An 18,218-nucleotide genomic window follows, 5' to 3' on the forward strand; every position below is an offset into this window, starting at 1 on the left:
CCGAATAGTGTAGAGGGAATATAAATTATTTTATTTTATTTAGAGATACAGCAGCCCTTCAAGCCGTGCTGCCAAGCAGCTCCGGATTTAAACCTAACCTAATTGTGGGAGAATTAACGTGCTAACCTGCACGACTTTGGACTGTGGGAGGAAACCGGAGCATCCAGAGAAAGCCCATGCATTCCATGGAAAGGACAAATAAACTCCTTACAGAGGCCGCTGGATTGAACTCCAAACTCTGATGCCCCAGGCTGTGACAGCATCGCGCTAACTGCTACACCACCATGGTGACCAAATTTTAATCTCAAACTTGGTTTATTGCAATTGTCATGATGCAACAGAGGAGGGTTAATTTGCATTTGCCTGTTTTTTTTCTGTCTGGCTTGGGTGTATCTAGAAAGTTTTCCACTCTGTCCATAGTGTGACTTTCCTGGGATTGTTGATGTGAAGACTGACAAATTACTCACCTGGTAGGGATTGATGCTGACATCTCATTTCTGAATTAGTAAAGTATTTTGTTCCCTGAAACCAACACCTTGACTATCATGAATTTCATGAGCTGGAAGAGGAGGTACATGCAGTTTTGTTGTGTGATTAAATCTCTCTGTGATCGGTAGTCACAGTCAATAATTTGCAGAAGTGTAAGAACTTTTGTAGCAAACTGCCATCCTTCTTGCAGTGAAAGCCCTGGCTGTTTTATATGCAAAGCATCGTGCGCTGGTATGGAGTTGTTCAGCACATATCAAGCACATGGATATCCAGCTCAGATTGACAATGCACATCTTCACAGGAACTCTTCCACCAAATGTCTCAGCTCCATTTCTGAGCAACATCATTCCCCTTTCCATCAGTAGGGAGAGTGCTTGAAAACGCTACTTGCGCTGATCAGCCTACCTGTTGTTTGCCTTGTATCGCAGAGCCCTTTGTGGGTGAGACCATCGTGCCAGACTGTAACAAAGGAGGTCTTGTAGCAGGAAGAATGGCATCAGTCTTCTCATCTGTATTTACTTCTGGTTTAAGATGGCACTACTGAAGACGTGTGATAGCTTACTGGTAGTTCAAAAGCAAAGGAATTTGTTTAAAAACATTATTAATAACAATTTTTAAAAAGTAAATTGTGGTAAACTATCACCGCAAACAATGAAGAGGCAAACAAAAGCAAAGCAAGTTCACAAATGCACCCTGCTGGTGCGCTGCAAAATCAATGCACTTGAAGTTGAAGGCATGCTGGTTGGAGTGAACTATTCGGAGGGAGAAGACGGTTCAGAGGAGTTCAGATGCCCACCCAGCTGGCCCAGGTGTGAGGGTAGATTGTTCTAAGCACCAAGCTGATTTGGAGAGGTCAAGGATGGCTTCTTCGGAAGTGAAATCCAGGTCTAAGCCAAATTGCTGGGCAGTGTGTACTAGGCTCAGAGTGATTCGCTGCAGCAAGGCCCAGGTCCTAATGTGAGACACAGTCTGCTATTTGGTCGATCTAAATGCCGGCCCAGGTATACTGGAAGTCAGAGTGTCGGGTGAGGTTAGATTACTCTGGATGTTGAGCCAATTTGGAGAGGTAAAGAATGATTTATCGGGCAGCGAAATCCAGACCCAGGGTGATTCACCGTGGCAGGGCCAGGACCTAGTGTAAGGTTGGGATAATTTAAACGCTGGCCGAGATAGTCTGGGGGCTCCTCTCTCCGCAACGCTGAGGCTGTGAGAATGCCCCCAGCTGCTTTGCTTTCTGTCTGCAAACCTTGCAGCAATTTACTCCACTAATATGATGAACCAAATACCGAGGCTTTGACCATCTCTGGGCTGCCTCGGGGATTTGGTTCCAAGGACTCCATTTGGTTCGGAACGCTGCTGTTGTTACTCGCTTCTATTGTTCGCATGATTTATGTTTTTGGGGATTGGTCTATGGCAGGGATCCCCAACCTTTTTTGCACCACGGACCGGTTTAATATTGACAATATTCTTGCGGACCGGCCAACCGGGGGGGTTAGAGGGGGCTGGTGTTCAAGTAGGGTTAAAATCACCTCAACATGTCTTTTACAGTTAGGGTTGCCAACTTTCTCACTCCCAAATAAAAGACAAAAGTAGCAGTCAAATCCCGGGACACTTTACCCCAGGACCATGAAGCCTTGCGCGGGTACCTCTGTGCGCATGCGATGTGCGCATGCGCGTACATGCCAATTTTTTCCCTGCAAATCGGTTTTGCCTTCATCTTCCTGACTACACTGTACATAACATTATTTCTACTTTATATAGGCTGTGTATTTATCATATCATTCCTGCTTTTACTATATGTTAGTGTTACTTATTTTAGGTTTTATTTGTTATTTGGTATGATTTGTTAGGTTATTTTTTGGGTCTGGGAATGCTCAAAAATTTTTCCCATATAAATTAATGGTCATTGCTTCTTCGCTTCACGCCATTTCGGCACGAAAGGTTTCATAGGAACGCTCTACCTTAGCAGGGGAAATACGGGACAAACCAATTTAGCCCAGTATACGGGATGTCCCAGCAAATACTGGATAGTTGGCAACCCTATGTTCAAGTTCAACAGTGCGTGACAGGGAATGAGGGAAGGTGCAGCTGACTCATATCGTTTCCTCACGGCCCAGTAGCACATGCTTTGCGGCCCGGTACACTATTGTGTGTAGTTCTGGTTGCCATACTACAGGAAGGATGGATGAAGTTAGAGAGGGTGTGGAAAAGATTCACAAGAATGTTGCTGGGACTGGAGGGTTTTGGGTTGTACGGAGACCATCCCTGAGTGATGACCTTATAGATATCTATAAAATCAACCATGAGAGGCATAGATAAATGGATTGTCACTGTTTTCTTTCTGAGATAGCAGGGTATAAAACTGGAAGCCACACAGTTTTAAGTGTAAGAGGCAAGCAATGTAATGGGGACGTAAGGGGTCTATTTTTTCACACAGAGGGTGTTGAGGGTGGAACAACATAACAGAATAAGTGCATTTACAATGTTTAAAAGACATTTGGACAGGTACATGGCTAAGAAATGTTTAGAAAGATGTGGGCCAAATATAGATGTGGGAATGACTCAGGAACACATCTAGATCACCGTCAATGAGTTGGGCTGTAGGGCCTATTTCCTTTCTGTATAGCTCTATAACTCTAAAGCTATTGCTTGGCTTGTTATGCATACATTTGGGAAAAGCAACCATAGCTAAAGACTGTGTAGATTTGATAGATTGATTGGAAAGGCAGATAAAGTGAGGTACACCATTCCCCTGTTATAACAGAGTTATTGTCTTTTGCAGGTCATTCTGACAAACCAAATTACAACCAGGATTGGTCAAAGACAAGCTGCCAACTTTAGGCCAGGCTCAGTGGTGGATGATTTATTGTCATCTGAAGGTATGGATGCCTCCTTTGTGCCTTGATTTTCACTTGCTTTATGGGTCAGTCCCTTAGCAGGGCCATTTCTGCCAAACTGTAGAAACATGACTCGGCACAGGGAACCCTTCAGTTGTTCATGTGCACTAGAGCCGTTAATACTCTTGATCCAGATGACCCAACAGCATGGATGCTTAGCAGTCTCATTTCCACACTGGTGCACGGTGCTCATGATCATCTGAGCACCTTAATTTCAAAGGTACGTTTAATGTCAGAGAAATATATACAATATACTGTACATCCTGAAATGTTTTTTCTTCACTACCATCCACGAAAAACAGAGGAGTGCCCACAAAAAATGAATGACAGTTAAATGATAGAACCCCAAAGTCCCCCCCCAGCTCTCCTCCCTCCCATGTGTAAGCAGCAGCAAACAATGATTTCCCCTTTCCCCACTGGCAAAAAAAAGCATCAGCACCCATGTCCAAGCACTCAAGCATGAGCGAAAGCAACAGCAAAGACACAGACTTGCAGTACTCCAAAGACTACACATTCACCTGATATTCAACATACCACGGGCTCTCTCTCTCCCTAATAAGGGAGAAAGAGGTGTCTCCGTTTCACAGCGAGAGGGGAGACATAACAAACAGCTTAATGGTTTACGATGTTAAAAGTCCGTTGCGTCGCTTTTTTCAAGCTCTGTGCTCAAAGATCTTGGGTCTCTGGGCACACAGCCTTAGATCTTTCGTCTCCCATGACACACCGGTCTCGTGCCCGGACACGGACCTTCGATCGCCTGTCTCCAGAGCCACGAGATCTCGGCCCTCCGAAGGCGAAGTGAGCTCTTAGGCCAAGCCCTTGGCGTGCAGAGTAACACTGAGAGCGGGTCCCATTCCCGCACAGAACCGTAGTCAGCGTGTAACTCCAGGTCAGGGTCTTCAAAAGAACCCTGAAAGGGAAAAAAATAGAGATAATAAAGGTTGTAGATCCTTTACCAAGGAAAAAGATGTTCTTTAAGTTTATACTTGTATATACTTCCTCTATTCTTACCATGACAATGTAATTCTAAGGGATAAAGGAATATTAGCCGTTACCTCAAATGACAGGAAGTCAAATGGGTCAAAGTCATGTTGCAGTTGAATGTTGTTATTGCTGAATTGGGCTGTCATTCTCAGTCACCAGAAGCCCTGTCAGCTTTTGGCCGAGCTCAGTGGTGGATGACCTATTCTGATCTGAAGGTAATAGTTGCTTCCTTTACCTTGCTTTGTACCTTGACCTTCACTTTGTTGTTTCACGAGTCCATGTGTGTTGATAGTAATGTCTATGCTGCAGACTTGGTCTCCAGTGGTTTTGGCTCCCTTGCCACCGAACCAAGAGCTTATTTTGTCAAAGCCTGTGCAGTAGCTGATATACAACAGCTAGTTGCAATTAAAAGAAGGCACACAGATGCAAGTTCCACTCTGAGTATAAAATGCAGAATCTCATGGACCACTCTGGCTGTGATAGACTGTAAGATTGCACTGTTGTCATCGTTTAGGAATTTGGATGCTATGGCAATGACATCACTGACCAGCTTCTAGAACAAGGTAGTGAGTACACTTCCTCTGCGGGGCAAACTAGGGGAAGGTAACGTCTTCGTAGGTTAGGCTTTGCCATCAAGATCAAAATTATTTCCCATTTCAGTTAGATCTCTGTAGGACAGGCAAATCGTCTCATGGCTCAGTCAATATGGAATGAGCATGCCGCTTCATTAGCACATCTCTCAACCCTGGAAGCTCTTGGTAAAGCTCAAGAAGAACATATTCGACCTTGGAAAATCCTTGGCCCATTGCCCAGAGGGCGACAAACTAAACCCCCTTCAGTGCTGGGGTTGGAAAACATGCAGTCTGTTACTAAGTTGACAAGTAAGGTTAGAGTAAGGAAAGATAACTCCACTGGAATCCACCTCCTGATGGAGTGCTTGGAGCACAATTTTGCCATAATCAACATCCTGTTATGCCAGAGAAATGATACAAAGACCTTGTGATAACACTGATCCAGGCCCTAGTGCCTGTTAGATTCTATTGCAACAGTGACTATAGTTTGAGACTGATTCACTGCCAGTAAGGCATTTTGGAATTTCCCAAGAGGATCATAAACAGTGCTGTAGATATTAAAATCCGCCTTTCTACATACAGGTCATTCCCACATTAGGCAGGGTTCCATTCCGAACTGTTCATAACCTGAACAGTTCACAAGTCATAAATGCAGCTGAGAACAGACTAGCACATGGCAGAAGATGCCTGCACAGGTGGCTTGGCCTATAGGAATAGATAATCCGGAGAAGCATTTTAATCCTGTTTTGTCACTCTTAATAATAAAACTGATTAACATATTTTTAACCCAAGACTATCCTGGGCTAATAATAATATTCTTTTAAAAGATTATGGTGTATGCAAGATTTTAAATGCTATTAAGGGTTTTGTAATGAATAACAAGCTGTATGTCTCTAGGTAGGCTTCACAAAGTAGTCATAAACTTGTTAAATAGAATGTATTCCTCTTGGGTTTGATGTGAGGTAGTTCCAGCTAATATTAAGGCAGCTGGCAAATGCATACCACTGGCCTCCCGAGCACTGTTCCCTCTAAGCTGTGTGGACACACCACTGCACAGTACCTGAAATGCTCTCACGCACATATCCTTTGTTGCCATGCAACAAGATTTTCTTTATATAATGTTAATATAAAGTGCCACACAGTTTTCAGACTGTGTAAAAATTTCCTGCTCACAGCAATGGTTGGTCTAGGCAGCTGTAAAAAAAAAGGAAACATTACTCCAAAACAGTCATTCATAGGGCACATATGGGCTCTACATAGGTCAAACCTTCATTAGTTGGGGAGGGCCTGTAATTTTCAAAGTACAGCACACAGAAAGCAAAAAGAACAATCCACTCTTGCATGTGTTGCCTCAGTACCTGCTCTCGAACAGGTAGAAAATTGTCAAACCACAGCAATCACATTCATGTTCTCTTATAACATAGAAGGAAGCCACTCTACCTATTGTGTCCATGCTAACTCACCTCCAGTTCACTGGTGGCAATTTACAGTGCCTATTTAACCTACCAACACATCTTTGGGACTGAGAGGAATCTGTAGCACCTTGAGGAAATCCATCCATCACAGAGAGAACGTGCAAACTCCACTCAGACAGTGCCTGACATTAAGATTGAACTTAGGTTGTGAGTGCTTTACAGCAGCAGCACTATCACAGCAGCACTGTGCCGGTGTTATTGGAGGCAAATGGGTAAAATCACAGTCAGTACATAGTTTGCACAAACCCAACTCTGACTGATTTGTCATCTGATGCCTGTTCACTCCTGTTTCCCTGCACATGGAATTAACTCTGTCTGACCTTAAATTCTTATCATCTTTTTCAGTATTCTTAGGTGTGTGTTGTATGTATATTATATATAAAATGACAAAAAAAATCACTTCATGCCGTAAGCTGGTGTTTAATGGGGTTGGTGATCTCACGGATATCTGAACCATTGCTTATAGCAGTGGCTGATCTGATATCTGATCTGGCCGTAAATGACGTGCTCATTCGCCATCTAATCCCACTGCAACCCATACATTATACTTTACAATGACTGCTTTGCAAATTCCAATGGTGTCTTGTATGTCCCGCATTATAACTGCAGTGACTGCTTCAAAAGATAAAACTGAGGATGTTTTAATTAATTTGATAACAGAAGCATCTTATTTCCAGGTGGTGGAGTCAGTGGATCATCTGCTTCAATGTAGACTGCTGGTGGTGGCAGATTTCTTACCGAATGAAATTAGAACTAGTGGCTGGGAAGTTGACATTAATGCTGTCTGAATGGTACTTCATTCAAGCCTGTTGTAAAAAAAATCCACCATAGAAATTGCAAATCGCTGATCAAACTGCAAAGAGAGCTGTTTACCCCATCTCTGGCCTCCTGGCTTTCTGCCCACAGATGGAATTTCACACAGGTGATGAATGTTTCTCAAGAGGAACTGGTTTGGGAAAGGATTGGGACAGTTGTCTTTCTCTGCATCTGTGAAGGAAGTGTTCAGTTAGAAATTGCTTCTGTTGCTGTGAGTGCCAGACTTGAATGGGGGCTTTTGGATGGGGCTAGTGTTGTAATGTTGGAAAGTATGCATCGAAGTTACTAAAACTAAAGACTCACGCTGGCTGAATAATATTCATATTAATTGCCTTAAGGAATGAAAGCTGTATCCTCCTACCAGATTATGAGGAAACCGTATTGCACTACTACCTGATCTGGTTAAGGTGCTTCAGGATCCAATAATAGTGCACTGTCACTGGGGAAAGAAAAACAGGTGCCATGAGTCAGGACGTCTAAGCTATGTCCTGTCAGATAATTTTGGCCCTGGGTATAACCCACTGAATGTAGGACTGGAACTTCCACTGAGCAAGAGGCACAGGGCCTTGCGCCTTTACCCTGTGACCTCCCACTATTATAGGAAATAGAGCTTGCTGACGAAATGATTGTGAGAGAGATTTGGGTGAGGAAACTAGAAACAAGCTTGCCTAGAAGAAGTGAGGCTCCATGGGATGATATATGATTGACAAAATGAGGTAGAGTGCAGCATGAGATGGGGTTTATTTTGTTTTGGCCAGTTATTTTTGGGAGTCTGGGCAAATGAATTACCCTCTAATTTAACCATCACCCCTCTCCAGATGTAATAACTGCTGTCATTCTTCCCACCCTTATTAGCAGTTGCCCATCTCGTGACATCGCTGTTCCCACTGTCATTTACCACCCTGCAACTGCTGCTTCATGGTCATCAGTCACTAAACTTTACAGGAAGTCCTGACTCAAAATAAGTGATATACCGGTCTTTGGAGGTTTTCCAGCACAACCACAGGTAAACGATATTTCTCTATGAAAAAGGGTCTAGTGCTTTCCCAGCTCATATGACAAGTAAACTCTTCTTGTGCTTCCAGTCGGGTACAGGTATCGATTTTAACTGACATTTCGATGACATTTCAATGACAAGCTCTGCTATCTTCATCAGGGATGATACCTGGACATGTCCAGTCTGGTGGTATTTATACCCCCATCACCTGTCCCTCCTGATTGGTTAGTCCTTATCCAATCAGGTTTCTGCTGTCCCACCTTGTTTACAATCAAATTCCAGTTCTTTCTCAGAGCAAGACTTTAATCTTTGTTAAAATGCTTTTTCCCTAGTTTTATTTCTACGGCTTCCTTCACCAGGCGGTCCCAAAAGCCATTGGCGCGGCACTGTAGTTTTGTGCCGTCGAAGTTAATCCTATGGCTGTTGCAAATACAATGTTCTGCTACTGCTGATTTCTTCAGGTAACCCAAACGAATACACCTCCTATGCTCCTTGATGTGGGTTTCCACCATGCGATTGACTTCGACGACACGTAACTACTGTGCCACACCAATGGCTTTTGGGACCGCCTGTTGAAGGAAGCCATAGAAATAAAACTAGAGAAAAAGAATTTTAACAAAGACTAAGGTCTTCCTCTAGGTAAGACTGTAATTTGATTGTAAGCAAGATGGGACAGTGGAAACCTGATTGGATGAGGACTAATCAATCAGGAGGGATGGATGACAGGGGTATAAGTACCACCGGATGAGACATGCCCAGGTATCATCCCTGATGAAGATGGCAGAGATTGTCATCGAAATATCAATTACAATTGATACTTGTACCTGGCTGGAAGTCCGAGGATATCTCTCTATATTTCCACTCTCAATGCAACTCCTGTTGTGAACCTTGGGAGGAGGTGTGCATAAGGAGTTTGAGATAATGAGATGATTATTTGGCTCACTGTTTCTCAGGGCCTGGGTATATAATTCTTCCTGTGATAGACTCCACACAAAATATGGAGACACAATGCTGGGATCAGCAGGTGAGGGAACAGGAATTGTTGACTTTCTGGGCCGAGGTCTTGCATCAGTCCTGATACTTGGTCTTAACCCCAAATATTTCCTATCCCTTTTCCTCCACAGCCACTGCTGGCCCAGTGAGTTCCCCCAACAGTTGTATTTTTTTACTTCACGATAAAAATGTGTAAGTAGATTTATGATCAGAAGTTTCAGAATGGGATTCTATTGACACAGGTTCCTTCAGTCCTAAGTCCTCCTGACGCACACTCCAATCCTCATCTATTTCCTGTGCTTGATTTTATATGCAAGACCAAAGAGCTGATTGTGGACTTCAGGAAGGATAAGAAGAGGGAACACGAAGCAATCCTCACAGAGGATCAGAATTGGAGAGAGTGAGCACTTTCAAGTTCCTGGGTGTCACTTAGTTGATCTGTTATGTAGCTTATTGTTAAAATAATAAATTTTCTCTGAGGACCTAACCTGGGTGCAACATATTGATGCAGCTGTAAAGAAGGCAAGACAGCAGCTATATTTCATTAGGAGTTTGAGGAGATTTGATTTGTCAACTAAAACACTTGAAAACTTCTACAAATGTACTGTGGAGAGCATTATGACTGGCTGCATCACCATCTGGTATAGTGGAGCTACTGCACAAGATCGAAATAAGTTGCAGAAACTTGTAAGATTAGTCAGCTCCTTTATGGGTACTAGCCTCGATAGTATCTAAGACATCTTCAAGGAGCAGTGCCTCAGAAAGGCGGCGTCCTTCATTAAGAACCCCAGCCACCCAGGACATGCCCTTTTCTCATTGCTACAAACAGGAAGGAGGTACAGAAGCCTGAAGGCACACACTCAGTGATTCAGGAACAGCTTCTTCCCCTCTGCCATCCGATTCCTAAATGAACATTGAACCCAAGGACACTACCTCACTACTTTTTTTTTCTATTATTTTGCAGTACTTATTTTAACTTAACCTAATAGACATATATGCCCTAAATGTAACTCAGTTTTTTCTCTATATTTATTTATCATGTATTTCATCTTACTGCTGCTGTAAAGTTAACAAATTTCATGGCATATGCCGGTGATATTAAATCTGATTCTGATTCTGATCAGCTTATTCCACTTCTACTACCTCACTTCTGGCAATAATGCAGTTCTACCTTTCCCATTAGTTGAGATCAGCTAACTCAGTACAGATGAGGTTTAGACTCTGGTATCTAATATAGCTTTATTCTAGTTGTGACAATCACCTAAATGAATTCCTGATACCTTTTCATCTTTGTTTCAAAGGCTGAACCATTGTCTCTAAGTCAAAGATGGTAGGAATGTCCAGAAACGTTGAAAATTCCTTCCCTCACACAGATACTGCTCGACCTACTGAGTTCCTGCATCAGATTGTTTATTGCTTAATATCAGAGCTTTATTAATTCAAACCTTCCCTCATAGATTCAAGCACACAATCTATCTGAATATTCCAGTGAAGGTCTGAGGAAGTACAGATTCTAGAAAGTGTACTTAAACCAAGACCTAGTCTGCCCTCTCAGGTGTGTTAAAGATCTCATGAAAGTGCTGTTTTCCCAGGGAGTAGGCAAACATTTACCTAACAACAACTTACGTGTATATTGGCATCTTTTATATGGTAAAACATCTCAAGCTGTCTCAAAGGCTACTATTCAAAATCATAAGACAGACTATGCATCCAGTCTCACACTTCTGCTTGTTTGCCGTTCTCCTATGTAAATGTACTGTTGTACCCTGCAGCAGTGACTACTCTTTTCATAATTCATCAGCTGTAAAGTCTTGCTAATCACTGTGAAAGGCATGATAGAAATTCAATCACAAACAAGAGAAAATCTGCAATGCTGGAAATCCAAGCAATACACACAAAATACTGCAGGAACTCAGCAGGCCAGGTAGTATCCATGGTTACAGTCGACATTTCGGGCTGACACCCTTCAGCAGGACTGGAGAAGAAAAACTGAGGAGTAGATTTAAAAGATTGGGGGAGGGAAGAGAGAAACACAAAGTGATAGGTGAAACATGAAGGGGGAGGGATGAAGTAAAGAGCTGGGAAATAATGATAGAAATTCACATCCTTCCTCAAAAGATGTCTTGTCAGAAGATTATCCAAGCCCAATCAATAAAGTTGTGGTGACTGTATCATAGCCACAGGATGGCCTCTTGTGTCCGCTGATCAAAGTGGCTTCTGCTATTTGCAGACTCTTCTTTTAGATCCTGGCTCAGACCTATTGCTATCAACAGATTCAGTTGTTCTTTGTTCCATTACAAGTTTTACATCAAACATGTTTATGTTGCTAACCCAAACACTCATTGCTACATTTAACAGTGGTTTAGAAGCATTTCTTCCAGCAGTCTGTCATAAATCGAATATCAGGCAAGTAACCACACCTCCTGCTGATCTTCATTCATCCAACAAAGGTATGGAGTGATCCTGGGTTCACTTTGCAGTACACCCACCTTCCCAGTGGGGTACAGAGCAACTGAGGATCTGACAGGAGAAATCCCATTCAGAGTAACTTGGGGTTGAATTATATAGCAATGAAACACCTTGTACCCACTGTGTCTGTGCTGATGTCTGACACCTATCTTTATCAATCCCATTTGGGAGCACTTAATGTATAGCCTTTCATACCTTGGTAAGTCAAGTGCCATTCCAGATATTTAAATGCTCTGGGAGTACCTGTCTCGACTACCCCTTCAGGCCACATATTTCAGTTTGCAATCATTTGGATTAAAAAATCCTCACATAGGTCTGCTCTGAAAAGCTTACCTCTTGCCCTAAACTAATGTATTATGTTCCTGTTATGTGATAAAGTTTACAACTTTCTACCCTCTCTTTGCCTCTCTTTGTATATCTCAGTCCCAACTACTCCAAGGAAAATAAACTGATGCTAACATCATAACTCCTCATAATTGAAGCACCATCCTAGGCAACATCTTCCGTACCCTCTCCATTATATCTGTACTATAGTGTGGCAACCAGAATTGTGCACTGTTTGTAGCCATGGCATAAATGATGTTTTATAATGTTGCACCATAATCTTCCTACTCTTGCATTCTAGGGAATGATTTCAGCATTCTTCACTTAAGAGATTGAGTGATCCCAATGACCCTCAGCTATGTGAATGAATTAGTCTAGTGTTCCGTAGCCATGGGATGGAATGATCTAGTGACTTTTGGATTGATTCCATTGATCTCAGACATTGGGCTGGAGTTGACCTGTTTATCCACAACTGTAGAATGGAAAGGTCCTGACATCATTTGGCTGTGGAATTGAGTGATCCCACATAATGTGGCTATTGATCATCCTAACCTTTTAGTATCGTGTAGTCCTTCTTCATGAATAAAATAAGAATCTCTACAAAGTATTTCAGGATACTTTATCACTTTAACTTGACTATAGAAAGTTTTAATTCTACGCTTGATCAAAGTTCAAAAACCATAAGATTGCTCATCTGATTCCTGGCATTTCTTCTCCACGCATCCTCCAACTACCAGTTTCTGCTTCCTTAATCTTGCCTCATCTTTTCAATAAGCAGCAAAGATTCTTTGGGCTTGAAATTAACCTGTCCCTCTTAGATTGGGACTAGATCTCCATTGGTAAGAAACACGTTCTATGGTACTGCTCTTAGGGCTGTGTGAGAATGAAAACACAACCTAAATCATATCCTGCTTGTGCTTGAAGAGGTTGAAACCACCAACGATGTGGCCTGTGTTTTTGAAGCTCTACTTCAGTAGATCTGAGAGCTATGATTCTCTGGCAATTAAATAAAACTTGCTCTGTATTATTCAGCATACACAATACCACAAAACTCTGCAGTGATTCTGGTGCCAGAGCTGCTTGCATCCAAATCTGGCCTTGATTAATGGGATTAGCATGCACAGTGAGGATTGCAAGAGTACTCAAATTGATCTATGTTTAATATCAAACACAATCTACTCAGGATTAATGGTTCAGCATTACTTATTTAGATAACTTAAGCTTTGTTTTCTTTTTGCTAGGAATTTTATTACTAATATGGGATAGATTTCACTTTTTTCCTGAAACAGTTTGTTATCGAGCTAATATTTGTTTTGATAATCTTGCTAAAGAAAGATTACATGTATTTGAGGACTGCCCATTATTTAAACCACTTTGCAAAGAGGGAACAGGCAGTCATGGGAGACAAGTGACCAGGGTAAGAGATGAGTAAGCGGTTGAGTGGCCATAGTGAGGTACGAATGGGGACCGGGCAGCAAGAACAAGGTTTGTGTGGTCAGAGATAGGGTAAAGTGGATTCCAAGTAGCTGAAGTGAGGGTCGAGTGGCTGAAGCAAAGGATGAGTTGGGATCAAATGGGCAGAGAGAGGGCCGAGAGGGTGGAATGAGAGACAAGTAAGGACGGAGTGATCCCCACTTCTCTAGATTCCCTTAATAACCAACTGTATTCAACCATTCAGCAGGAATCTAGGAGTGGAATTTTTGGAAATGTTGGCCTGATCTTGGTTTGGCTTCTCCCCTCAATCCTTTAAAGCCTGGCTGGTGGCTCACTGTACATCACAGTAGAAGTGACGGTGCTGTAGGCAGAAAAGTTGCTGTTCGTCTCTGAAACCTGGCACATTCAGCTCTCGGCCTGTTCCCCCCAATCCCTCTGACACATTCATTCTGAAGGTTCTATTCTTTTGACATTGATTTCTACTTATCGCTCACTGTTCTTACATTGCAGTGGAAGTAATCATTTACTGCAAGGCATTTCAGCATAGCCTGAAACCAAAGTACAGGCATGTAATTGCCTTTATTTTCTGGGTACTGCTTGAGGCCAAACCAGATATTTATACTTCTGGTTTCATTTTTGATGCTTAGCAGAAATTACTGCACGTCTTCAGCATCATTGCTAAGATCACCTATTTGCATCTTCACAGTAAACCTTCCTACTTAAAATATTACAGGCTGTAGCCCTTACCTTTGCTTTTATCATCCCCTAGGCTTAGTTGTTTTGACGCAGTCTTTTCCAAATCTCCTGCTCTTAAAAATTAGATATTATCCAAAGTCTGCTGCCATGGTCTAACTTGCAATGTCCCAATTACACAATTTCACCATTTTATATTGGTTCCCAGTTATGGAATTACAATATTGTATGGTTCTCATGCTTGTTTTCAGATGCCCACGGGTCCACAATTCTTTTCTACATCTGTATTCTCCAAGTTATCTGTTCTCCTTCAGGGCTGACCTCATGAATAGCTCTTGCTCTGTTCACCTGTGATTGCTAGCTATTTAGTGGCCTTGGCCCTAAACTCTGGTGTTTGTTCTCTAAACCTTCGACAATCTCTGCCACTTTCTCACTCTTCTGTAAAACCTAACTGTTTGCTTTTTAGTCTAGTGTTTTCACTGTACTTTCTCTATAAATGTAACACTATGCACCTGTACCCCTGCTGCACCTGGTGACCCTGTGAGCTCTGTCTCAGAGGCCGATGTTAGACTGTCTTTAAGGAGAGTGAACCCTCGCAAGGCTGAGTTGTCCCACTGGAGTACCTGGTAAGGTTCTGAAAACTTGTGGCAACCGACTGGTGGGAATATTCAAGGACATTTTCAACTTCTCACTGCTATGGGCGGAAGTTCCCACTTGCATCAAAAAGGCAACAATTATATCAGCGCCTAAGAAGAATAATGTGAGCTGCCTTAATGACTATCGCCCGGTAGCACCCATGTCTACAGGGATGAAATGCTTTGAGAGGTTGATCATAACTAGACTGAACTCCTGCCTCAGCAGGGACCTGGACCCATTGTAATTTGCCTTTTGCTATAATAGGTCAATGGCAGATGCAATCTCAGTGGCTCTCCACACGGCTTTAGACCACCTGGACAACACAAACACCTCTGTTAGGATGCTGTTCATCAACTATAGCTCAGCATTTAATACCATCATTCCCACAATCCTGACTGAGAAGTTGCAGAACTTGGGCCTCTGTACCTCTTGCAATTGGATCCTTGATCTCCTAACTGGAAGACCACAATCTGTGCGGATTGGTGATAACATCTCCTCCTCACTGATGATCAACAGTGGTGCACTGCAGGGGTGTGTGCTTAGCCCTCTGCCCTACTTTCCTCTGTGCCCACGACTGTGTGGCTAGGTTTAGCTCAAACGCCATCTATAAATTTGCTGATGATGCAACCATTGTTGGTAGAATCTCAGATGATGACGAGGGGGCGTACAGGAGCAAGATATGCCAACTAGTGGAGTGGTGCCGCAGCAACAACCTGGCACTCAACGTCAGTAAGACGGAACAGCTGATTGTGGACTTCTGGAAGGTTAAGACGAAGGAACACATACCAATCCTCATAGAGGGATCAGAAGTGGAGAGAGTGAGCAGTTTCAAGTTCCTGGGTGTCAAGATCTCTGAGGATCTAACCTGGTCCCAACATATCGATGCAGTTATAAAGAAGGCAAGACAGCAGCTATACTTCATTAGGAGTTTGAAGAGATTTGGTATGTCAACAAATACACTCAAAATCTTCTATAGATGTACCATGGAGAGCATTCTGACAGTCTGCAGCACTGTCCGGTATGTGGGGGGGCGAGGGGTGCTACTGCACAGGACCGAAAGATGCTGCAGAGGATTGTGAATTTAGTCAGCTCCATCTTGGGCACTAGCCTACAAAGTACCCAGGACACCTTCAAGGAGCGGTGTCTCAGAAAGCCAGCTTCTATTATTAAGGACCTCCAGCACCCAGGGCATGTTCTTTTCTCACTGTTACCATCAGGTAGGAGGTACAGAAGCCTGAAGGCACACACTCAGTGATTCAGGAACAGCTTCTTCCCCTCTGCTATCTGATTCCTAAATGGACATTGAATCCTTGGATGCTACCTCATTTTTTAAAAATATATATTATTTCTGTTTTTACACAAGTCTTAATCTATTCGATATACATATACTGTAATTGATTTAATTATTATTATTATTTTATTTTGTTTTTTTTCTCTTCTATATTATGTATTGTATTGAACTGCTGCTGCTAAGTTAACAAATTTCTCGACACATACCAGTGATAATAAACCTGATTCTGATTCTATATTCTGCAACCTGTTGCTGCTTTTCCATTTGTACTATCTTGATGTACTTATTTTGGAAATGATATGTATGGATGTTATGCAAAAACAAATATTTTTACTGTGACAATAGTAATTGCCAATTGTCAATTCAAATCTTCTAGGGATTCATGTCATAGAAACATACAGCTTAGAAATGGGCGCTCTGGCTCACCTATTCTCTGCAGATCATCAAGCTTCCATTTATAATTGTTCAGTTTTATTCTCAAAAGTTCCTCCCAGATCCTCCAACCTCTACTGTGATGGCTGACACTCAAGGAACTGTTTACAGTGGCCAATTAATCTATCTAACCATGCATCTTTGGGATGTGGGAAGAAACTGGAGCACATAAGGAAACTCATACAATCACAGAGAGAATGTGCAAACTCCACACAGAGGTCAAGATTAAACCCAGGTCGCTACTTTGCCTCGTGTCATATTTTGTTTGATAATGCTCTTACAAGATATTTTAAGATGTTTTGCTACATTTAAAGGTGGACAAAATGCAAGACACCAGAAGGACTGAAAATGAAGTTTTCTGCAAATGATTATTGTTGTGATGGTTTCTTTGCATCAGTAGCTTAACAATATGTACTGGCTGTTCTCCTGTAGTCATGAGTCCTGTTTAGGGTCTGTTGATTTAACAGAAGGGATAAGTTGATTGCAACAGGTTCCTTAGTAATTGTGGCTACCTTTGTTTCGAACCCCTGCCCCTGCGGGAGAAGAATCACTCCTGGTCAATATTTCAACTTCTCAACAATTAGGGGAGTTTAATGTGGGTCACAGTTCACTGACTGATTTGTTCCAAAGGCTGTAGCAAGAACCAAAGAGAAAGCCAATGCAGGCTTATCGATGTTGTCCCGTCATTGGCACAATGGTGCTTTATCCAGTCAGCTACATTTCTCTCTGTGCCTGTATAGGACTCCCCTTGGTGTTCTGTTACCCCAAAAGCAAGCGGTTTGATAGGTAATTTGCTACTGTAAAGTGAAATAGAGGTGGGAGGATCTGGAGACCATTGATGAGAGGAAGATTGGATAATTGTAAATGAGAGTTTGATTGTCCTCATGGGAGATCAAAGGGCCTATTTTTATGACTTGGGACCTTAGGAGAAGACATGAAGACAACAGGAGTAAAAAAGCAACTCTCACAACACACTGGAGGAACTCAGCAGGTCGAGCAGCATCTGTGGAAAAGATCGGTCGACGTTTTGGGCCGGAACCCTTCATCAGGACTGTAGGGGGAAGGGGCAGAGGCCCTATGAAGAAGGTGGGGAGAGGGTGGGAAGGAGAAGGCTGGTAGGTTCCAGGTGAAAAACTAGTAAGGGGAAAGATAAAGGGTTGGGGGAGGGGAAGCAGGGAGGTGATAGGCAGGAAAGGTGTAGAAAGAATAGGGGAAAACACAATGGGTAGTAGAAGGAGGCGGAACCATGAGGGGGGTGATAGGCAGCTAGGGGAGGGGGCAGAGTGACTACCATTCAGGGCCCCAAACAGTCCTTCTAGATGAGGCAACACTTCAATTGTGAGTCTGTTGGGGTCATCTATTGCATCCGGTGCTCCCGGTGTGGCCTCCTCTACATCGCTGAAACCCGACGCAGGTTGGGGGACCACTTCATCGAGCACCTCTGCTCTGTCCGCCACAACAGACAGGATCTCCTGGTAGCCACCCACTTCAACTCTGCTTCCCATTCCCATTCAGATATATCCATATATGGCCTCCTCTACTGCCATGATGAGGTTAAACTCAAGTTGGAGGAGCAACACCTCATATACTGTCTAGGTAGTCTCCAGCCCCTTGGTATGAACATAGAATTCTCCAACTTACGGTAATTCCCTCCCCCTCCCTTCCCCATCCCTATTTCACTCTGCCCCCCTCCCCCAACTGCCTGTCATCTCCCTC

At 42.9% G+C, this 18,218-nt stretch overlaps 1 protein-coding gene across 6 annotated transcripts in view; it reads left to right on the forward strand.

Moving 5' to 3' along the window:
- rad51b (RAD51 paralog B) overlaps positions 1 to 18,218 on the forward strand; it is a 698,841-nt gene that overhangs the window by 352,920 nt on the left and 327,703 nt on the right. For all 6 annotated transcript variants that reach the window (XM_072264949.1, XM_072264932.1, XM_072264958.1 and 3 more), the window contains one exon: positions 3,272 to 3,368. In XM_072264949.1, coding sequence (XP_072121050.1) covers positions 3,272 to 3,368 — 97 coding nt within the window. The remainder of the gene's footprint in view (positions 1 to 3,271; positions 3,369 to 18,218) is intronic.

This window comes from Mobula birostris, chromosome 1, assembly GCF_030028105.1.
Source record: "Mobula birostris isolate sMobBir1 chromosome 1, sMobBir1.hap1, whole genome shotgun sequence".
Classification (NCBI taxonomy): Eukaryota; Metazoa; Chordata; class Chondrichthyes; order Myliobatiformes; family Myliobatidae; genus Mobula; species Mobula birostris.